Source organism: Mesoplodon densirostris, chromosome 16 (assembly GCF_025265405.1).
Source record: "Mesoplodon densirostris isolate mMesDen1 chromosome 16, mMesDen1 primary haplotype, whole genome shotgun sequence".
Classification (NCBI taxonomy): Eukaryota; Metazoa; Chordata; class Mammalia; order Artiodactyla; family Ziphiidae; genus Mesoplodon; species Mesoplodon densirostris.
This window is the reverse complement of record NC_082676.1, coordinates 50,781,671-50,806,136: the sequence shown is the minus strand read 5'-3', so window position 1 is coordinate 50,806,136 and position 24,466 is coordinate 50,781,671. Positions and strand designations below refer to the sequence as shown.

At 42.6% G+C, this 24,466-nt stretch overlaps 1 protein-coding gene across 1 annotated transcript in view; it reads right to left on the bottom strand.

Moving 5' to 3' along the window:
* Positions 1-24,466, bottom strand: part of DNAH3 (dynein axonemal heavy chain 3) — a 184,686-nt gene that overhangs the window by 99,247 nt on the left and 60,973 nt on the right. The window contains 10 exon segments of the mRNA XM_060079218.1: positions 1,248-1,362; positions 4,893-5,003; positions 6,834-6,926; positions 8,742-8,916; positions 8,918-8,938; positions 11,321-11,457; positions 12,131-12,310; positions 13,259-13,375; positions 16,595-16,709; positions 20,936-21,027. Coding sequence (XP_059935201.1) covers positions 1,248-1,362; positions 4,893-5,003; positions 6,834-6,926; positions 8,742-8,916; positions 8,918-8,938; positions 11,321-11,457; positions 12,131-12,310; positions 13,259-13,375; positions 16,595-16,709; positions 20,936-21,027 — 1,156 coding nt within the window.

The window sequence follows — 24,466 nt, the reverse complement described above, 5'->3', positions numbered from 1 at the left end:
TCTCAGAAATATAACTTTGCAAAGGGACACTTCTGTAAGTCTACTGCCTCTCTGTGAGAGAAGTCTTTATTACAATAAAATCCAAAACCCTACAGAGAAGAGTCCTTGCAGAAGATTACACCAACAGCTCTTCCATTCACCCCAAGGAATTTAATTCCACACCAGATTCCTGGGAGAACCCAGAGAGTGGTGGCAGGAGCAGGGTATGTGTGAGAGATCCAAGAGGAAGGTGAATCTCAAGGCACTCGGATACCTTCCCTATGCAGTGTATGTTCGTGTGTTTGTGCATGAATGTGTGTGTGTGTGCGTGTGTGTAAACCAACCACTCTGAGGTATCCTGGGCAGTAACCATACTTGCACTTGTTACTCCTACCAGTTAAATATGTAGCCAGATGAAGATCATATTCTCCCTTCTCTCCTCCAGATTTTATGCTAGTCTATCTAAATGAAATCAGATTGAAATGAGCATTCAATCCCTGGTCAGGGAACTGAGGTCCCACAAGCCGTGTGGCCAAAAAAGAAATGAGCATCAGCCTCACAGAGAGTAAGATGCATGAACTGCCAGTAGGAAGCTGGGTGTGTAAGCAAAAGAGACACTGTTCCCAGGCAACCAGTTTGGTCCAGCCCTAGTTTCCTTGGTGATGATGGCGAGACGGTGTGGGGGTTGTTTGCTCTATATAAAGACTCTGGTTCTTCTTCCCCCTTTCCTCCTTCTCTCCTTCTCTCTCTCTCTCTTTTTTAGGAAGAGCTGGAAGGCATCCTCTCTTACCCATTCCCTCCCTGCATCACTGCCCATTTCCAGTCTCTGGGTTTGGAATCAGACATAAGTTCAAATTACAAAAGCATCTCTGCTACTTACTAGCTGTGTGCCTCTCAGCAAGTTATTTGCCTCTATAAACCTCAGGCTCTTAATCTGTGAAATGTGTATAAAAATAAGACAATGTATGTCAAGCACTTAGCACAAAGCTTGGCACCAAGTAAGTATTCAAAAATGTTCATTAAGATCAGTACAAGGAAATTGATTCGAGTTGGTAGATCTCAGAAAGGTTGGGGATGGGAGGGGAAAACATAAGATGGAGATACACAGAAGCACTGACTCGTCTCCTTACCCCCTCACTTACTTTCAGTTGGAGAAGCGTCTTCCTAATGAGAAAAGGGACCTGAGTCATTCCATCCAGAAGGGAGAGAGGCAAGCCTGGCAGCTCTTACTGGACAGTCAGTAATGCGAGGGAAACCTCCTTGCTTACCATGGACATCAATGACCGTGAGGGCTCCAAGGGTGAGTCGAGCCCCACTGCTCAGCTTTCCTCGCACCAGCTGGACAATCTGTGCAATCTGATCATTGCTCTTTTTCAGAAAATCCTAGCAGGGGAGTAAGATGGAACAATGGGTTAAACTGGGTTCTCTTCTGGTAATCCCTTTTCTGGAATGACACCATCCACCACCCCATGGTCCAAACCAGACTCCTGGATTTCATCCCTCAAGCTCCCTTTCCCTCACCCCCAGTCATTAACATTGAGACAAATTTCAAATGCATTATGCTAACTGAAAGAATTCAGATTTGAAAGCCTAGATACTATATGATTTCATTTTATAATATTGTGGAAAAGACAAAACTATAGGGACAGAAAACAAAATGGTAGTTGCCAGAGGCTGAGAATAGGGGAAAGGGTTGACTACAAAGGGTATGAAGAAAATTTTAGGATGTTTGGAACTGTTCTATGTCTTGACTGTGGTGGTGGTTACACAACTGTATGTGCTTGTCAAAATTCAGAAATGCACACTAAAGGGCTTCCCTGGTGGCGCACTGGTTGAGAGTCCACCTGCCAATGCAGGGGACACAGGTTCATGCCCTGATCCGGGAAGATCCCACATGCAGCGGAGTGGCTGGGGCCGTGAGCCATAGCCGTTGAGCCTGCGCGTCCGGAGCCTGTGCTCCGCAATGGGAGAGGCCACAAAAGTGAGAGGCCCACATAACGCAAAAAAAAAAAAAAAAAAAAAAGAAAGAAATGCACACTAAAAAGGGTGAATTTTACTATATATAAATTAGGTAGTAAACCAGAATTAACAAAAATGCCTGAAACACAGATTAAAGTAGACAGAGGAGATATGAAAACTAAATGCATGTAAACATGTAATCCTGGATTGGATCCTGAACCAGGATGAGTATAAAAGGTTTATAGAATAGATAATAATATTGTATCAATGTTGATTTCCTGATTTGGATAATTGTACTGTGGTTATGTAAGATGTTAATATGTGGGGAATCTGGATGAAGGGTGTATGGGAATTCTTTGTATTATTTTTGCAACGTTATTTGCAGGTCTGACGTTATTTCAAAATAAAGAGTTAAACAATAAAAATGAATTAAAAATGGGACTTCCCTGGTGGTGCAGTGGTTAAGAATCCACCTGCCAATGCAGGGTACACTGGTTTGAGCCCTGGTCTGGGAAGATCCCACATGCCACGGAGCAACTAAGCCTGTGTGCCACAACTACTGAGCCTGCGCTCTAGAGCCCACGAGCCACAACTACTGAGACCACGCGCCTAGAGCCCATGCTCCACAATAAGAGAAGCCACCACAATAAGTCCTCGCACTCCAACAAAGAGTAGCCCCTGTTCACCGCAACTAGAGAAAGCCCGCACGCAGCAACGAAAACCCAACACAGCCAAAAATAAATAATTAATTAAAACTGAAAAAAAAAGAGAATTAAAAATAAGTGAGACCACCCTAGGCTCATCTCATTTTCCCCACTTTCCTGTTATGGTCTTCTTTGGCAAATGATTTTAACCCTCTGAGTCTCAGTCTCCTGATCTGTCAAATCCCGATAATTATAGCTATTCTTCAAGTGGTTTTGAGGATTAAATAAGATAGTGTATGTAAAGCACTTGGCACAATGTCTGGTGTGAATAAAGCACACAGTAAATAGTGGTGGTTGTTGTTGTTATTAATTATAATATCTGTAGCACATAGCAAAAAAAAAAAAAAAAGCCTTTTTGATGTGTCCCCATCACTCTTGGTGTGTCTGTAAAGCCATTGGTGATGAAACTGCCCCCTGCATCTCTCTTAACCACATGCATTCCACAGCAATTCTGGACCAAACTGCCTTCAGTTTGCCTGAAATGCACCGTACTTTTCATCGTCGGACTTTTGCACTTTCTGGTCTCTCTCTCATCTCTCTCCTCTCTCCTCTCTCCTCTCTCCTCTCTCTCTCTCTCTCTCTCCTCTCTCTCTCCTCTCCTCTCTCCTCTCTCTCTCTCTCTCTCTCTCTCTCTCTCCTCTCTCTCTCTCTCTCTCTCTCTCTCTCTCTCTCTCTCTCTCTCTCTCTCTCAGGAGTGCTCTTTCTCCTGTTCTTTGCTTGGCTACTCCCTATTCATATTTTATGTCTCCTCTTAGACACTGTTTTTCTGGGAAATCTTCCCCTCTCTTACTTTTCTCCTTCCTTCCCATGCTTTCTGGATCCCTGTACTTTCAGTATCATAGTTCTGTAAAAGAGCCTTTTAATCTCCTCCCACTAGACTGTAAATCCGTGAGGACAGGGACCATGATTGTCTCATTCACCTCTAATTCCCTTTGCCTAGCAGCGACGTCCCAGTTGCAACGTCAAACAAATATTTGTTAAATGAACAATGGGTAGATGGATGGATGGATAGCAATTCTGTACCAACACCTTTAGGATGCCAAGGCACATCATTCAGCATTCATTGTACTCCAGGGCTTGAGTGTGTGATGGGAAGCACTCTCCTCTTTTACAGGTAGGAAAACTGGGGCACAGAGATACAGTCACAAAAGTCAGAATTTTTTAGTGATTCTGAGGTTTGAAATGATGTACGTGAAAGCAGTTTGCACGTGTAAAGTGCAACACATCTTTTAGGAATTATCAACAAGATATCTGTAAAAAGTGAAACTTGGTCAAATACTAATGTTCTAATTTTAATGTATAAAGCAAAATATAGTAAATAAAAAATATTCTAGCCACAGGCACTCATATTGTATATAGGGGGAATAACAGGAATTCTGATGAGATAATCATGGGAAATTATACCATGGTAAAAATGTTGGGAATGGAGTTACCACGTATTCAGTCAAAAAATATTTATTGAGCAACTACTATGTGCTTGACACTGCAATAACCCCCTGAGATATAATAGTGAGCCAAGAAGACATGCCCCCTGCCCTGTGGGGTTTATAGCCTAGGATCTAAGTACTGAATAATTTACTAGCGCCTCATTTAACCCTTCACAGTAGTAAGGTGTGGTGCTACAATTCCTTCCATTTTATAGACAAGGAGACTGAGGTTCAGGTTACGTAACTTGACCATGGTCACATATCTAACAGGTGGAGGTGTCAGAATTTGAACTCAAACCCATCCAGGTCTTGAACCCTCAAGCACAGGCATCGGTGGTAGAGTTAGCTGGAAATATGTGTGTCCGGATCTGAAGACAAGCAGGACCTGAGCATTCTTGGTCTCAAGAGAAAGCTGAAGGAAAAGCTGGAGGTGGGTTAGTGTTGGACTGGAGGTGGTAAGAAGGGATATGGTGGAGGAAGAGGAGAGGAAAACAGGATCAGGTGGCTTCTTGGCCCAGGAAGAAGATGAGCAGTCTCTGTTGGTAGAAATTCTGCCAGGTTGACACTTGAAGCAAAGGCTGATGAAACTTAGGATACTGCAGCCTAGAATTTCTGTCTGGGAAGAAATGTGAGAGTTCTTATACTACAGAACTCCAAGACAGCCCTAATTCCCAAATCTCTGTCCCGAAGAGAACCCTGCCTTCTGTGACACCATGGGGCTGTTTATTTTTTTGTTTAGAAAAATGGCTACTCTAATTATATGTCATTCAAATCATAATCAAGCTCAAATCTCCTCTACAAGCTTCATGACAGGCTCACTTACCGGTAGGGTCTTTTCAACGAGGGCTTGGGAAACCTCCTGGGTCCAAAAGATGGAGGAGACACAGAGAACCACCTGGCCAGGCCACTGCAAGACCCAGTGATTACGAGGGACCTGGGAAAGTGCAGTGGGGCACATTATAGGGTCAGTTCATCTTGTGTGATTTAAACTGACTTCCTAAAGACATCTACCACCATCTTACCCCCTCAACAAAAACAAAAGTCATCCCCAACCTCAGAAGCTACAAGGCTTGACATTTCTGGGATTACAGATTTATGTCTTCCTCCCTGAATTTTATGAAAAAGAAAAGGATCATCACCAACAATTTCACTAACTCTGTCGTCTATAGGTTTTCACTTGCCATCTACCTCTACAAGGATTAAGTTATGACCTGCTGCAGCTGCTGACCTTCAACACCCCCTGCAAGGAGTTCAGGGTGGAGATCAGGAATGAGGCACTCTGTGCTCTGGGAAAAACTGGCAGAACAGGTCTTCAGATAATTAGATATTTTCAGGAAACCATTTTATGAGCCCAATTCTTGCATCTCCTCGTATCTAGGAAAGCACTAAAACCCTTCATGGTGACGTCTGCTCCTCGTGACTAGCAGAAACCTTCTGCAAAAAATATGTGATGATTTCATGTACTCCCCCTTCACCAAAATCACATATATACTGACCTTCCCCCCTACTTCTTTGGAGCATTTTCTGAGAGATATCTGAAATGCTGTCTCCCAGTCTATAGTCCTCATTTTGCCCCAAATAAAACTTAACTCACAACTCTTATGTCGTGCATTTTTTTTTCAGTCAACGACTCCTTTCTTTCTTTTTTTTTTTTTAATGCTCCCATCCAGGGATTTTACATAGTTATAATCAAGGTGTTGTTCAGAAAGTATTTATATAACTACTCCTTTTGATAGCTACAAAACATTGCAGTACTGCCCCACGATTTTCTTAGCCATGACCGCCCTAACTTTTTTTAAACTATAGATAGGGAAATTATAGCCTGAGGGCCAAATATGGCCATATCTGTTTTTGTAAATAAAGTTATATTGTAATACAGCCATGCCCACTGTTGAACCCATCATCCAAGGCTGCTTTTCTATTAGAAAGGCAAGGATAAATAGTTGTGCCTGGTGTATACTGCCTGCAGAGCTGAAAACATTTACTATCCGGTCCTTTACAGAAAAAGTTTGCTGTGTCTGGCTACAGATGCAATTGCATGAAATAACTTCATACAGGTAGCCGTTTTTCTTTAACTTAATTTTTGATTTGTAATATGTCACGGGACAAAGGACTGGTCTTTCACTTACAAGGCACATACTACTGAGAGGGGCAGCAGGGTCAGTCCTTGGTACTTAGTGGGAAGGTGTTAATTGAATACCCCTTTTTTTGATGGAAAAAGTCCTGGGGATAGGTGTGGGGGCCCCAAAGTGAGAAGCACCCAAAGTAGAGGAGACTAAATATCTAGTCTGCCAACATTAACCTTGCGGGGAGCTGGCTAAAGAGTAATTGCAACATGTTCTCTTCCCTTAGGCCTTCTGTTATACAGGTCACCTAAAGCTTTGGGAGCTTAATGAGTTGTGCCCTTCAGGGCATGTGTAATGTTAATAAAAGCCTGGGGGAGGGGATGTTTAATTGGGGAGGGGCTCTAAATAAACCGCTTGCCATCAATTATTTTCACAGAAAGGACTGCCCCACAGCAAAGGGTTCTGGCTCACAGGCTATGCTAGTGTCAGCTGCTTCTAACTGCAAACGTTTTATATTCAGAAATACATACACTGCCCCAGGATTTACAGGGAAAGGAGAAAGAGGCACAGAGGGGTCAGGTGTTACTCAGCAGGAGAGGGGTGGTTTTTAGCAGAAGACAGGCTTCCATTTAACCTTGTCCCCAAAGTTCTTGTTGGTGTACCAACACCCTGGCATGTGTACCCCAGTTTTCATTTACCTGGACATATGCTTCAATCCCAAGTCTAATAACTTCCCGCATACTGGCAAGCATCATCTGTTCCACCTGCTGGAGCCATCTTTCCACCATGCCCTGTGGGTTGAGACAGACAGAGAGGCAGTGACAGTTAGCCAAGCCTGGAGGGAGGGACCATGGGCAGAAGCCAGCTTTCTCTCTGGACAGGGCTGGAGCGAGGCCAAAGGTTTGCACACCTTCAAGCCATTATTCTTTAACTATTGGTTTTACACTTATTTAGTGTATTCTAAGTGTATGTCTCAAAAAAGGGGCAATAGGGAGTTTTTAACATGCACTTCTTTCATATCATTTTCTGGGAGACAACTGTAAATAAAGTTATTTATGTCTCTCTCAGGAGACAAATGACCCATTTACACTTCAGTTTGAGAAATAAAATATTGCCTCTGCCGTATCAGTAATCAAAAGATGCTGCAGCTATCAGTGACTGCAGCCACCACCTCCCAAAGTGAGCTGGTGAGCCCTGAGGGAACTCAGGATGAGAAAACACAGGATACTGGCCCCAGATAGCTGACGTGCATATCAAAGGAATGATTTCAGTGAGCTAGACTTTTGCATTTTCCCATCCATAGAAAAGCACTAAATACCTTGAGATATCTGGTTTTCTTTAATGAACAACAATCTTTTGAAGTTCAGACTACCTGCCCTTTGTTGCAAAACTCCTATGTATCTCCCCTCCTTGCCTCCTCCAAGCAGTTTTCTCAGGGTTACTTGAGATGCTGCCTCTCCAGCTTGAAGTCCTAAGAATGTCCGCTGAACAAAACACAACTCTTAACGTTTAGGTTGTGCATTTTTTCTTAGTCGACAAGTTCATAAAATAAATGACTCATTTCTAATTGAACAGTTCTAATTCTTGCATTATTCCAGTGGTCCCCAAACTTTGCTGTGCACTGGAATCATCTGGAGATCTTTAAAAATTATGGATGCCTGACTCCCGCTCCCAGACATTCTGATTTAATTGGTATGGGATGCAAGCAGGGCATTTGGATTTTTTTAAAGCTCTACAGGTAATTTGAATGTGCAGCATATTATTCAGTGTTAGAATTTCAGGCAACTGTACCTGCTGACCTCAGGTGCTTGTGAGCTAGCTGGTGTCTGGTTTTAAGGTATATGATCCCTGGTTGTTGCAACTTAAATGTGTGGGTGGCAAAAACGGCAAGGCAAGAGTGCTTGTCTGTTTCTACGCTGGGGTGCTGTCATGTTCAGCGAGAGTGGAAGTAACTTACATTTTACTCATTTGATAAGGGCACATGTATGAAAAATCTGAGTTAAATGGCATTAATTCCATGAAATATTATTGACCTTTAAAAACACCTGCCCCGGGCTTCCCTGGTGGCGCAGTGGTTGAGAGTCCGCCTGCCAATGCAGGGGACACGGGTTCGTGCCCCGGTCCAGGAAGATCCCACATGCCGCAGAGCGGCTGGGCCCATGAGCCATGGCCGCTGAGCCTGCGCATCCAGAGCCTGTGCTCTGCAATGGGAGAGGCCACAACAGTGAGAGGCCCGTGTACCGCAAAAGAAAAAAAAAACAAACACCTGCCCCATCTGACCAGCTCTCTTTAAACTGGGCTCTGCTCATGGGGATTTAAACAGCATTAGTTGTTTGGATCTGATTCCCCATGAAGTTTGGTTGAAATCCTTCCACAAATTTAGGATGCCATGTGAATTGCAGTATAATCTCCATCCTAGAGATGAGCAAGCGGACTCAGAAAGATTAGTTCCCCAAAGTCACCCCGTCATTAAGCTGTGTAATCTAAGTGTTCCACACCCAGGCAGTCTGGAACCAGAGTCCAAATGTTTAACCAACATACAATCTGACTCTCTCTGTTTCACTCTGTTATGATGATAAGAACCAAAAATGGGTAAGTGGAGTTACTTTGGCTTGAGCTGGGGAGATTTTCTGTTTGAATGGAACGATTTCTTTTTCTGAGCTGATCATGCCCACAATCTCCAGACTGTCTGTAAACTCCAGCTTGGCAATTCCTTCAAAGCACTTCTTCAAGTGTGCTTGAACTCGGAGGGGGTCCTTTGTCTCTGACAAGATCTCCAAGATCATTTGATAGGAAGAAGAACCTATTGCAAAGCAAAGGAAGATGGCTACTGGAATCTCTTCTAAGAGCTTCTTTTTCCAACAAGGTGATACTCCCCAACAGGTAGATGACACTCCCGGGAACGCCAGCTACTTCTAGAGTCTTATCTAAGGCCCACTCCTCTTCACCATTTTTCATCTAGGGCATAGAGGGTGGAGATGGTTTTGACTCAGAGCAAAAGAAAGGAAGAAAGCTGGTATGTGTGGATTTTATATGTCTGGGAGAGAGGGGTTGCTACCAGGTGAAAGAAACCTGGATAGAGCAGTGGTTCTTAACCTTGGCTGCACTTTAGAATCATCTGCAGAGCTTATAAAAAAAATTCCAATGGCAAGGTTCCACTTCCCAGAGATTGTAATATAACTGATCTGGGATTGGGTCTGGGAATTTGTATTTTTAAAAATCCCAGGCGATTCTAATGTGCAGTCAGTGTTGAGAACTGCTGGGTAGGAGGAGAAAAGACTTCCCTTTCTTTCCTTATCTCCAGAAAAATGTTACAGGTGGGAAGTAAGAAGTTCATAATGAGCCTCTTCATGTGCAGAGGGATTTATCATGTTTTATATTAGAGGTAATAAGATAGCTTCATTCTCTTGCTTATACCCTAAGCAACAACAAACCTTCAGAAAATGTTCAAGGGACAAACCTTTACTGTAACCACTAGGTTTTAAGTTTCATAAGGAGGGATCATATGATGATGGTTTTCACTGTATTTGGTGGATTACAAAAAGACCACAATATTTGCACCTTCTCTCTTTAAGAGGTGGAGTTTGTTTTCACATCTCTTGTACCTTGGCTGGGTCTGTGTCCTGCTTTGGCCAATAGACTGTGGCAAACATGAATTTGTACTAGTTCCAAGCTTACACATCAAGAGGCCTTGAAGCTTCCACTCTTGCTGCTCTTGGGAACCCTACAACCACCACCATGTGAATAAACCCAGGCTAGCCTTCTGGAGGATAAAAGACATGTGGCCCAATTATCCTCACTGCCCTGGCCAACAGGAAGCTAACCACCAGACAAGTGACTGAGGCCACTGACTGCCAGTTGACTGTAGTCACTTGAGTGAGCCCTGATGAGACCAGAAGAACTACCCAGCTGAGCTCAGCCCAATTTTCCAACCCACAGAATTGTGAGCTAAGTAAAATAGCTGTTGTTTTAAGCTTCTAAGTTTTGGGGTGGCTTGTTATGCAGCAAAGCAAATTGATACACTATAACTGCAGCGTTGAATGGGTAGGAATAGCTCAATAATTATTTGTTGGCTGGTTGACTAACCAATATCTAATGAGGATGCCAATTTCTCCCACTTCCAAGTGAAATTCAAATAGTTGACCTCTATGGATTCATCATGTATGATAATGAATAAGGCCAATGGCCATAAGAGTAATAATTAATATATCTGTATAATTTAAAACTAAAATCATTATTTAGCACTGTATTTTCAAGCTAAAATTAATATAAAATATGTGACTATCAATAACATTTTCAAAGTGTTTGTTGAGAGTGCTTAATTTTATGCCATAAAAATGCACAAAGAAATATTGAGATACTTCGTGTATGTGTTTAATTAACTTAGGGAGAAAATGAAGCTCAGAGAATTTAAATAACTGAGTGTCTTATCCAGACTACCTGAATTTGAATTCTAGCTTGTTCTTTTACCAGTCTTGTGCTTTTTGGCAAGTTACTGTTTGTTTTCTCATTCGTAAAATGGGGGTAAAAATAATGTTAGCAACCTCATCGGATTATTTTAAGGGTTAAATCAGATAATTCGTGTAAGCACTTAAAGTGGTGACCTAGCATATGGTAAATGCTGTATGGGTGTTGGCTATTATTCATATTTTTATTAGGAATAACTGTAGTGGGTATAGGACTAGAAGCCCAAATTTCAGAGGTCTCCTCTCACTAAGTTTTGTGCTTCCAAATCGAGGTTCTTTCCACTATTTGTGCTATATCTGTGTTGTCCAACACTGAAGCAATTAGCCAAATGTGACTATTTACATTTTAAAAATTAATATTAAATAGGTTAAAAATTTGCTTTCTAAGTTACACTAGCCACATTTCAAGCACTGGATAGCCACGTGTGGCTAAGGACTCAAACTGAGGTCTGTTTAACTCCAAAGGCCAGGCTCTTGAGTACTATACCCCTCTAATTGGGTATTTGACCATGCTGGTTCCACTGGTGTCCATTCAACCTCACTCTAAATAGTGACCGTGAAGACACACCTTACCCCTGAGAGCTGTCTTTTGGGTAATGGAAAACCTAGAAAGAATATGGAATAGATGAGTAGAACCTAACTCTCAGTATGAAAAAATGTAATTCTACCTATATATGGGTCAAGAGGGTAACTTCAAGCAAGAGAATGATACTGGATACCTGGGGAAGAATAGTCTCTTCTTCTCCAAGTAATCATTCAGCCCCTTCTGGATGTCCTCCAACAGAAGGTTGGCTTCTGGAAGCCTCTCAGCCATCCGTGGTTGGTCTGCTGCCATCAGAACCCTGGTATCTTTTACCTAGGTTCCATAAAAAAAGGTGATAATCATCATGGGGTTCCCAGATTCTGAGACTGGTTATTGTAATGAGTGTGCGACCAGCCCATCAACTAATGACCCTCCTACCCTAATCACCTCCTAATCCCACAAGGTTGACTGCTCATGTAACATGATCCTCTTCCTCTGGCCATGGTTGGCTGGGCTGGGGTTGGGCACCTGAAACCAACGAAGCCAATTATATTTTAACTTCTGGTACTGTGCAATTCAGACCACGACATTCTATACTAGTCTGCGCTGGTCCCTTGAACATTTGTTAAACAACTGAGTAACTGAATACAGAGAATTATCTGAATTCTAAAATTATTCTCAATCTATAAAAGCTTTATTGCATTATCGTGTAACAAATAAAATCTTATACCTTGTTAGGAATGAGAGCTAAATTATCCAAACTGCTAATAGTTACCTCTACGAAGTCGGGATTTCAAAAGGCCTCTACTTTTTATATTTCCTATTTCCATGTTTGAATTTTTAATAATAACTTTTGAAATTAGAAAAAATTTACAAAGATACTGAATTTGCAAAAATCCAGTTTACTAATAGGTTTCAAGGGATATGGCTGCGTTGCACAATGAGGAACATCTGTATGGCATCCCACATTCCTGATGGTGAGATGTGCTAGGTAGTAAAAACTCACAGCTTGGGACATGAGTGATTTCCAGTAGCTATCAATGATGGCAAATTTCCTGCCCTCTTCTGGCATCTGGGCTGTGATGTCCTCTGAACTGAAGATTGGTTCCAGGTATAGCTAGGTGGCTTGGCATTTTAACCAGGCATCCAAAACTTCCTGCACGCGAACTAGCTTTTCTTCCCAGTTCTGCAAATTTAGCATTTCATATCTGAGTCATTAACATGCCACTCTGCACCACAGACCCACCAACAAATTGATGCATTCACTCATTCACTTGTTCCACAAATACTTATTGAGTGCCCACTATGTCCTGGTCACTCTTCTAGGCGAAGTGGATACAGCACTTAGAGAAAAAAACAAGAGTCCTTGCCCTCATAGAGTTCTTTTCCTAGTGGAATAATCATAATAATAACAATAACAACAACAGTAATATTTATAAGGCTTACTCTGTGACAAGTGATGGTCTGAGTACTTTATGTATGTGAAACCAATTTAATCCAACAGATTTATAAGGGAGATACTATTACAAAGCTCACTTCACAGGTGCAGAAGCTGACATACAACTAATTCAAGTAACTTGTCCAAGGTCACACAACTGATAAGGGGCAGAGTCAGAATTTGAACCCAGGCAGTCTGGCTCAAGTTTGTGTCCTTAGCCTATCCCACTTCCTCAAACAAAGAGCAAAGGAGGCCAAACCTCATGTAATTTACATTCTAGATTACTATAGCCCATAAGATACTTTCCATATGTACTTTTGTTTGGTGCATTCAAATAATCTCATCTTCTCTTTTAGCAGACTGTTGCAAAAGCTCAGTCTGGCAGACTGTTATAAAGGCTTACTTGGATGGTTATTGCTTTCAGTCTTTTGTTGTTGTTTTTTTCTAATCAAGAGAAAGTGAGTTTCTTTGTTAATTGGACTTAAAAACCTTCTTCCGGGACTTCCCTGGCGGTCCGGTGGTTAAGACTCCGCTCTTCCACTGCAGGGGGCACGGGTTGGATCCCTGGTCAGGGAACTAAGATCCCTCATGCCACACAGCCAGAAAACAAAACAAACAAAAAAAACCCTTCTTGCTCCTCCAAGAAACCCGGAGCTAACAGGCCATCACAAAACATTCAACCTCATTTCCTCTTACCCGGCATTCTGTTTCTATTGGTTTGACAAATGGAGAGCCACACATGGTCTGGGTCTTTATCACGTGATCATCAAGTAGCAGTTGAATGTCATCAGCTGCACACAAGATGCTTGTATCCTGTGAATAAAAATGAGCACCCCGTCAAAATCGCAAGACCTCTCCCCCACAGATTTTCATGCTGATCCTCAAAGTCCTCACAGCTCAGATCTCCACCCTTGTGGGACACTATGTCTTGTAGGAGGTGGAATTTTCTATTTTCTTCCTTGAAAATATTCTTAAAGACTTTTTTACCTCCTTTGCAGAAATCAAATACGGTCCAAGCCTAGACCTGCAACTAGCATCTGTTTAGAAGAGGAGGAGTTCTGTCCCCTTCCCTGTGTTCTTGCTTTTCTGTTCACTTGTTTTCCCGGCTCTCCCTCAGGTAGAATCAACTGCTAATCTGGTTAGGTCTAGACCTTTGGTTCCCAAACCTTGTGCCCCAGGGCACTGCAGCAAACTCACAGCAAATAACTGTGGTTATTTTAAAACAAAAGACAAATGTTTTTCTTTTAATTTATATGCACTTTTTGCCAGACCTCTGTTCAGTTGATGGGACACAAATACTTAAGTTGTTTGAACCCAATTACTTCATAAACAAAGCTGTTAAGTATTTCTTTTGGACTAGAGAAGGGAACCATTTAAAAAGTACTCAGATACCAACAGCACCGTGAACCAAGAAAGTTTGGGAACCTCTGACTAAATAATTTTTTGGTCATATTTTACTGGTAGTTAGGGTTACTGTGCCTTAAAGGTTAGCCCCTGTAGATGGACTTTTCCTCCTGGGCCACGTGGCAAGAAAGCTGATAAGGGTCTGTCCCTTTGTAATAGGTCTGGTCTTTCTTGCTCTGTTTTCACTTCTTTCAAACCTACATCTGTGTGGTTAATTTGGAGCAAGGACATATTCTCTCATCCACCTTTTACCAGCAGCTCTGCACTGACGGGTGTCCAGCTATTAATGAAGTGGTACCTCAATTCCCATTTTGCTGTTGACCCTTGTCTATGGCTACTTCAGTCAAAAACTCTGAAGACTGGCCAGATGTAACTGAGCTGTTATCAGGTTCCCCGACTTAACTCCTCATCTCAGCCCCACAGCCTCTAGCAGTATCTAATCCAATCAGATCCTGTAACACCAAGTTGCTAGGACACACGGTCGGTCGCCTGGTCTTGCTGGGAGAGGCCCCCAGTTCTCCTCCCTCCCACTGGCTTGTCTACAGTTCTTAGTCAAGTGAAATCAAGGCATCAAGACAAAAAGGAAAAGAAGTCACAAAAGAATAACATGCAGCCTGGGGGAGGGAGGAGTATGGGAGCCTTTAGGGTTTTAGTTCTCAATCCACACTGCACTTTAGAAAAACCAGGGGTGCCTTAAAAATACAGATGCTCAGGCCAGAGTGATACTGTGATTTATAATAAGAAACGTATCTTTGGTCTTTGTTGCCAGCACAGCTCCTAAAACTCTTGGAATTTCCTAAGGGATGAGAGTAATAAAGGCATCTTTTGTTTTGTTATTGAGGTGGCTTTTTGGACCACACCAAAGGTTGGGGGCTGGTTGCCAGGAGAGCCAATCCTGGGATTAGAGTGTTGGAACTTTTAGTTCTACCATCCTGACCTCCTGGGAGGGGAAAAGGGATAGAGACTGAGTTCAGTCACCAGTGGCCAATGATTTAATCAACTATGCCAAAGTAATGAAGCCTCTATAAAAATACAAAAGGAGGAAGAGATATGGGAACATATGTATATGTATAACTGATTCACTTTATTATACAGCAGAAACTAACACACCACTGTAAAGCAATTATACTCCAATAAAGATGTTAAAAAAATTAAATTAAAAAAAAACACACAAAAGGAGAGGGTCCAGAGAGCTTCTGAGTTGGTGAACATGTAGAGATCTGGGGAGAGTGGCATGCTCAGAGAGAGCATGGAAGCTCACACCGCTTCCCCATAGGCATTCCATCTGGCTGTTCCTGGGTCCTATATCCTTTTATAACAATCCAGTGATCTAGTAAGTAAACTGTTTCTCTGAGTTCTAACAGATTAATTGGGCCCAAGGAGGGTGTCGTTGGGACCTCCAACCTATAGCTGGTCGGTCAGAAGCACAGGTGATACCCTGGGCTTGAGACTGGCATCTGAAGGGGCGTGAGGGGGTTCGCAGTCTTGTAGGACTGAGCCCTTACCTTGTGGGATCTGATGCTGTCTCCAGGTAGATAGTGTCAGAGTTGAGTGGAGTTGGAAGGCACCCAGCTGGTGTCAGAGAATTGTGTGGTAGTGTGGGAACTCCAGCCACCTACCCCAAACACACACACATTGGAACTGAGTGACCAGAAATGTACCAGGGTTGAAATGCACTGGTTTAAGAGCTGACGGCCTGCAGTATGTGAGTTTCTGCCTGTTGCCTCCATGATGTACAGCTCACCCAAGCAGCAAGTCCTACCCATGGCCCATCCCAAGAGCAAGCCAGACCCCGGAGATGGCTGAGCAAACCCTTCAGGTTTATGCACCTCCACAGGCACTCTGTGAACTTATATGTTTTCTACAAGTGTCAGTGACAAGAAAGTCTACAGCTTTGCTCTTCAAAATATGGTCCAGAGACCACAGCTTCAGTGTTATCTGGGAGCTTGTTGGAACTGCAGAAACTCAGGCCCCAGCCGAAACCTGCTGACTCAGAACCTGCACTTTAGAAAGATTCTCAGGTGATTTCTGCGCTTAATATAATAACACTGGAGAAGTGTTAAGTACTGTCTACCTCAGGTATACTTTTGAGGGACCTGGGGTGCCCTCCCAGGGAGATGTTAATTCAGGAGGCTTGCTCAGCTCTTTTTCAACAGAAATCTTGTTGCTCTGAATCAAAAGGCCTTTCTCACTTGAAAATGCATCCCTCCATGGTGTCTGGGAGGAAGGCTGACGGGCACAGGAAGGCGGACAGGAGGAAACAATCTGATGCAACGGCATAGTGATTATAGACAACAATACTGGATTAAAAACTTCAACACTGCTAAGAGACTAGACCTTAATTATCCTACCACAAAAAAGGAAGGATAATTATGTGAGGTGATAGAGGTGTTAGCTAGGGTGGTAATCATACTGCAATACGTAAAAGTATTACATCAACACACTGTACACGGTAAACTTACACAATGTTATATGTCAATTATATCTCAATAAAAAATTTTAAAACAGATTAGTTAGAGATCCTTCTTCTTTGAGCTCTGTTGCAGTTCTGAAATGAATCCCTTCTGTAATTTACTACATAATAAATGGGCTGCTCTCAGGGGGCCGAACAGCTGGACTGAGACTCACGGTGTCCCTGTACTTCACGAAGTTGAACATCATGTTAACCCAGTCTAACTTCATTTTCTCCAAGTTTTTCTCCAGAGAGTATTCCTTACTGGCAGCTGCACCAATGGGTTCCAGTCTAAAGAGAGAACACAGCGACAGTAACATCAACGGAGGAGGCCTCAAAACACATCAAAGGAGGAATTTCAGCTCAGCCATTAGAGAAATTTAAAAAGGCTTTAATTTTACTAAAATGTTTACCATCCTACTCTAATATTTACCAGCTAGCTCCAGTGTTTTGCAGGGTTTCTTTACACTTGGCACTAGTGACTTTTGGGGCTGTGTTATGCGCTGAATTGTATCCCTCCAAAAATCGTATGTTGAAGTCCTAACCAGCAGTACCTGAGAATGTGAGGTACCCTATTTGGACATAGGGTCTTTATAGAGGTAGTTAAGTTAAAATGACATCATTAGGGTGGGTCCTAATCCAACATAACTGGTGTCCTTATAAGAAGAGGAGACTAAGACACAGATACGCACAGAGGGAAGACCATGTGAGGACACAGGGAGAAGGCAGCTATCTGAAAGAAAAGGAGAGAGGCCTCAGAAGAAATCAACCCCCTGAAAACCTTGACCTTGGACTTCCAACCTCCAGAGTTGTGAGAAAATAAATTTCTGTTGCTTAAGCCTATGGTATTTGTTATAGCAGCCCTAGAAAACTAATACAGGTTGGATAATTCTTTGGTGCGAGGAGCTGTCCTGTGCACTGCAGGAGGCTTAGCAGCATCCTTGGCCTCAATCCACTAGATGCCGGGAGCTGACTCCCCCAGTCCCCACCTCTTGCCAGTTGTGCCAACCAAAAATGTCTCCAGGGCTTCCCTGGTGGCGCGGTGGTTGAGCGTCCGCCTGCCGATGCAGGGGACGCGGGTTCGTGCCCCGGTCTGGGAGGATCCCGCATGCCGCGGAGCGGCCGGGCCCGTGAGCCGAGGCCACTGAGCCTGCGCGTCCGGAGCCTGTGCTCCGCAACGGGAGAGGCCACAACAGTGAGAGGTCTGTGTACCGCAAAAAAAAAACCAAAAATGTCTCCAGATGTTGCCAGGTGTCCCCTGGGGGTGGATACCCCCAGTTGAGAACAACTGTTTTAAGGCCATGAAAACAAGACTTCCTTTTTCCATTTTCATTTACTCCTTATTATTCCTATTTACTTCAGAATTATTATTGACTTATTATTCAGGTCTTAGACTTTCTGTTAATTTATATGATGGCTTTTTTCCCACTCCCTGTCCCTACCTCTTAAAAAAACACCTGCTATCCTCCTGATGCACTGGGTCCATCCATCTACAGCCCCTCTGTTCTATAGAAAGGGGGAGGGAGGGAGAGAAGGGGAAGATAAAGTCCTTTCTTCTTGTTTCCACAGGAGAGCTGGGTACTAAATGCAGGCATGGCTAAAAAATTGGGAAGCAAAGGTTTTGGAGGGAAAAGGAGGGATTATTCTTTCTGCCTCAGCACTGTCTTTCATTGTATCCTTGACCATCTGGTCTTTACATTCACGTCAGGAAACTGAAGCCCAGAGGAAGCAAGTGACATGTCCAAAGCTACACACACAGCTGGGGAGTGCCAGAACCAGTTCCTCTGACTCCTAATCTCGTGTTTCTTCCTCCCCTACTATGTGCCTTCTCCTCTCTCTTTGTCAGAGGAGCAAAAGAATATTGCTCACCTGTGGTCAGCCAAACAGCTCAACTAAATAGAGCTGAACACCCTCATCTAGCCTCATGTAGGGAGGTAGAAGAGGCACGGATAACGCCAGACAATGACTGATCAACACCTCAGCAGCATGGTCTTCATTCTAAATGTGGCCTTCTTGGGAGACAACCAAAATGAGCGTGCATATAGAGAATAATAAAGGCAGGTGCCAATCCAGATGAGTATGAGACAAATAGGTTGGCGGTGTGGCCATGACCAAGTCACTTGACAGGCTTTCAGTCCCCATCTGCTCATATCAAGCATTGTTGGTATAAGTAAATAAGATAAAATGCTTGTAATGTGCCTTATGACTTATAATTATGCAAATAATTGCACAGGGGAGGAATTAATGAGGTTGAGAGTCCATGAAGTATATCGAGTTGACCTTATCCAAATGTCCTCAAGATGCTCACTAACTGTGGGCTGTGATAAAACTGCCTTAACTATGGGATAGTGGGATACAAGGAACATCACACTTCACTAACAGGTAGTAGCTGAGAACTTAGACGTTAAATCAGTTCAGGTTACATGCCTTATCTCATAATCCTCACAATAACTCCAATCACCTAGCTACTATTATTATTTCCATTTTACAGATAAGGAGACCGGGCACATAGAGGTAAACAACTTGGCCAAGGAAACACCACTAGATCTGTCACAGCTGAGCACATTGGCATGAAGCATGGCAGTGTGCTGTGTATATGCTCAGTCTCTGTCTCCTTTGATGGGTTTATCTTTTCAGGCAGTAAAGGGTAATGGTTAATGCTCTGAAGTTAGCTAGCCTGGGCTTGGGTCTTGGTTCTTGTGACCTCTGGATATTTGCTTAATCTCTCTAATCAAATTATTTCCTCATCTGTAAAATGTGAATAAGATTGCTAGAATATTAGGGTGTTGTGATGGATATGTTGGTTAATTCATATAAAATGCTCAGTGCAGCGTAAGTGTTCTAGAGTTGGTATTTCTTGGGAACATCTTATTGGGGAAATTGAGGCCCTTTAATAAAATAGCATAAACCTGGTAAAAATGCATGTGTCTTGTATGATATCACTTATATGTGGAATTTTAAAAAATGGTACAAATGAACTTATTAAGAAAACAGAAATAGAGTCACAGATGTAGAAAACAACCTTATGGCTACCAGAGGGGAAAGGGGAGGAGGGATAAATTGGGAGATTGGGATTGACATATACACACTACTATATATAAAATAGATAACTAATACGGACCTACTGTATAGCACAGGAACTCTACTCAATATTCTGTAATGGCCTATGCAGAATCTAAAAAGTATGGATACATGTATATGTATAACTGATTCACTTTGCTGTACACCAGAAAGTAACACAACATTGTAAATCAGCTATACTCCAATAAAAATTTTAAAAAATAAAATAAAAGCCTGTGTCTGTAGACCTGCTCCTTAAAGAGGGGCAGTAGTGGTGGTATTGGGGGTCATCAGAGTATTCAGGTGGCAGACAGATTTGGGGGCCTGGAAGGACCTTAGATTAGGTGCTTGCTTTGCCCCAGTATAAAGGAAGGGCTTTCAAACTCTAGCAGGCATCACTATCACCTAGAGCAGTGCTGTCTGTTTGAAATATAACCTGAGCCACATATGTCATTTCAAAGTTTCTGGTAGCCAATTTAACACAAGTAAAAAGAAACTATTTTATTTAACTCAATAAATCCCAAATATTATCATTTCAACATACAATCAATATTTAAAATAATTAGATATTTTGCTTTTTCTCCCTCCTTAATAAGTCTTTGAAATCCAGCCTATAGTTTACACATTCAGCACATCAAGTTCAGAATAGCTACATTTCAAAGGCTGAGTAGCCACATGTGGCTACTGGCTCCTGCACTGAACAGCGCTGATATGGAGGATTTGTTTAAACCCAGATTTCAGCTTTCAATTCCCCGAATTTCTGATTCAGCAGATTGGGGTAGGGCCTGAGAATGTGCATTTCTAACAAGTTCTCAGGTGATGCTGATGCCTCTGGTCTGGGATCACAGTCTGAGAACCTCACGTGTTGAGTGAGAACCAAACCCAGTTGCCTAACAGGGTCTCTAGTCTTAGCAATACATCTCCCTATGCATCACCCTGAAGGAAGTGTGGAAAAACAAACAGGGTCCTGAATCTCTGGTCCTAAAAACAGTAGATCAAATTGTTCAAATTCTCACATATGAACTCCAGGGGCATTTGGAGAAGGAGAGAAAGCAAGTGAAGAGATCTCTCATTTGACCATATTTCATGAAATTTTAGAGCTCAGAGAGCCACTCCTGTTTGTTGCTGTTGTTTGTTTAAAGAGGAAGAAACTGAGGCCCAGAAAGGTGAAATGGTTTTGCCCAAAGTCACTGAGAGCTGGGCTTGCAGCTCAGGTTCAGAGAACTATTTAAAAAAATTTATTTTTGAAATAAAATCTCTGACTCAATTTTCTAGTCATAATCTGACATCAACTCTGCAGCTGGAAATGAAAGCTTCACCAGCAGCTAGTCAGCTGAAGTAGAGGTTACCCTAAACCAGAATGAGAAAAGCAGCCTGCTATGAGGCCATTCAGTCATACAACTGTGAAAATTTATAGATACTTTGACGAAAACACTTTCTGAAGGGAGAAGACTTACTTTTCAATGAATTTGCCAAATCCAAATTCCAGCATATTTGAGAGGCAAGTCGTTCCAGTGGGCTTTATTTCATAGCCGACAATCTCACTAATCTGCAAAGAGAAAAACAAGTGTGTATTGTCCAAGGTAGTGTTGTCCAGTAGACCTTCTGTGATGACTGAAATGTTCTATATCTGTGCTGTCTTGTGCAGGAGCCACCAGTCACATTCAGCTGTTGAGCACTGGAAAGGTGGCTAGTGTGACTGAGGAACTGATTTTCAAATTTTATTTAATTTTACTTAATTTATATTTAAATAGCTACGTGTAGCTAGTGGCTACTGAATTGGACAGCGCAGGTCTAAGGTTTTGGGTGGTGGCCTAGGGCCCACCCTGCATTGCGTCTGGTTTGCTGGGGGTTGTTCTCCCACCAGGAATTGGCATAATGCAAACTTGTGGGCACCTTACAGGCTCACAACCAGGTCTGGTTTGTTTTTGTGCTCCCAGGGCTGACTGCAAAACCTGGTCCATGACAGAAGCTGATGTAAGCATTTGCTGAATGAAAGGAGGAAGTCATGAGTAAATGGGACAGGCGGATTCCGAAATCCTGTGATCCGAGGATATTGGGAAGGAGGAAGGACTCCCCCACCAAAATCTTCCTTTCCAACCCAGTGTGCTAACTTGTTGGAAATGTTAGCACCTGTGCCCATTCCTTTGGTGTAAATATTACCCCAACCTTATCTTTTAAGTGAAAATATCCCTGTGAAAGTTCTTTGATGAAGTCTCTGATGGCTTTGAACATTTTTCTCAGGGACTGAGAGATGTGGGCAGTACGAGGGTTATGTGTGCTCAAGAAGAGCACAGGGGTTAACGGGAATGAGGCTCTGTAAAAAACCTCACCTACTGCCCAGTTTTGCCTCTGTCCAGCTCCAGCAGGACTAAAGAGCAGGAGGAGACATGAAAGTCACATCATGTTCTGTCTTATTCAGCCCTGTGTCCCTGGGGCCTGATATGCAGTAGGCATCAATAAGCACTTGTGGAGTGAAAGCATGAGTGAACCAGCTAATTCAAACAGATTCCAATCTGGGTTCTGAGGTCACCTGGAGGACCACTGAGGTAATGGAAATAATAAAAGTAATTAACATTTATTGAGGGCTTATTATGAGGTAGGCTGGTTTTAAGAGCTTTATGTACTTATTTCATTCTCCCAACATGGTGAGGAAGGTACTGGTATATTATTACTCCCATTTGACATACAAGGAAACTGAGACAAAGAAATTAAGTTTATGATCATCTAGCTAATAGACCATAACAGCCATTGCAGAATTGGGACTTGTATCTGATTCTGACTCCAAAGCTCTCATCCATCATATGCTAGTGTTTCCTGCAGGTCTTCTATGTATAATTGTGCAGATTATATACTGCATAACTGTAGAAAGTACAATTCCCACTGTAGTGCACAAAAATAGCATTCCCTAGAGCATAAACTTCACAATTATTCCTGGTGGCCCAGGGCTCTCATTTATTCTCTAATACCTGCAAGTATGGCTTAGAAAAACATACTATCTCTAGGATTAAATGACATAACTGTGTAAAGCACTGACATAGTAAATACTTGGCCTATGGAAGGACTCAGAGATCTGTAGTTTTATTTTTAAAATTGCTTTTGTTAATTATAGAGATTAACAGGCATCTGGTCTAATTCTAAGAAACTGAAGTTATGCTGTCCAATATGTAGCCACTAGCCCCTTGTAGCTATTGAGAACTTGAAATGCAACTAGTCCATATCAAAATGTGCTGTAGGTAAAAGCACACCATATTTCAAAGACTTAGTATGAAAACTGTAATGTAAAAGATCACATTAACATTTTTATATTGATTACTTATTGAACTGATAGTGATTTAGATATGTTTGGTTAAATCTATTCATACAGTTTATTTCACCTTGCTTATACTTTAAAAAATGTGGCTACTAGAAACTTGAAAATTATACATATGTTCATAGTATATTTCCACTGGGCAGCAGTGTCCTAGAGGCCAGCTTTGGTACATATCAGTACAGTGTTACCTTGTTCCATCTTGTTTTACACAACAGTAGCAATAAAGTCTATGTCTCAAATACGGAGACTAGCCTTTCCTGCTTAAGTTCTGGGAAATGGTCAGAAATCTCAACACAACCACCTCATGGCCCCAGAAGATCCATTTTGTAGTCTTGAGAGCTACAGGTGGTTTAGCCTACAGAGCCCCCCTGCCAGAGCCAAATCTGTGCACAAGGATCTCTTGAGTTAGGCATTAGAACTGAGAAGGCTTCCCCAAGCCTGGGGCTGTCACTGGGCGGGCTTGTTGTGTGACCTACAGTACAGGCAGAAATGGGCTCTGAGTGGGGGCAACCCTGAGGGTACCTTGTGGCCTTTGTCCTTTCTGAGTTTATCTTCAACTGTTTAGCCCATTGAGGTTCCACTGTAGGTGCTCTTTACTCAGGAGCCACCTTACCTCTTGCCTATAGTAAGTGGAATATAGCACATTCCATTCTTATCTATAGCTCACGGCCCCCTACTGTCCACTCCCTCTCTCTGACCTGATATTTCTTGCCCCCTTTTCACACATCAAGGCTGAGTCAAAAACACCTAGATTCCAATTCTCTTCCCCACCCCTCACTGGCCACGTGACAATTTATTGTCCCTACTTCAAAGGGTTGTTGGGAGGATGAAATGAGAGAATCCACATAAAGTATATAACAGTACCCAGTACAAAGTTGGTACTCAATACACTTTAGCTATTATTGTTATTATTATTTTAATTCCAGGAATTTTTTTCCCCCAATCTGTCCAACTAAGTGGCCTATAAATGAGAATTATTAATGTCTAGGAATGCTTGGGATTTTTAAAGTGCCCATGTGTGAGAATACTGTCATCATAGGGGGAGCACCAGATGGAGGGGATGGCTTTCTGAGCACCCCTAGAGCACTGTTTAAATGCCATTGATGAGGGCACTTTCTATAATGTCATCTCATGGAGAGACCTAGCACTGCTGGAGGGCACCTGTCTACCTAACTCTCTAAATGGTCAAAGCTCTAGTCAGGCTAGATCCGCAGGGAGAGGCACCCTATGAGTACCAAGTGAGGGCAGCTGCCGCTGTGCAGATCCCTCTGCTGGGGCAGCTCAAGACCCAAAGTCTACCAGATGACCTTTGCTCTGACTTCTTTACATCTTTGCTTAAGTCTTTAAGCAAATTTCAAGGCTTTCTGGGAAATTGATAGCAGCTCCTCTCTACAGAAAAATCTTGAATCTCTCATGTACCAAGATCTCTGTTGTCCCAGGGAGATCAAAATACTCCTAATGGTTATGCTCTCAGACTGAGTCCTTCTAGAGACAATGTTCTCAGTCTTGTGCATGGTTCCCGGAGAGAGAATTTCAGGCCCTGTCAGAGAGCAATTTGCCTATGGAGAGCCAGTCTTTTCTTCCCCTCCACACAGAGCAATTCCCTGGTAGAAGATGTTTCAAGGCCATTGCTAGCTCTTGAATGTGACCGTTATTTTAGAAACACAGTGAGTTT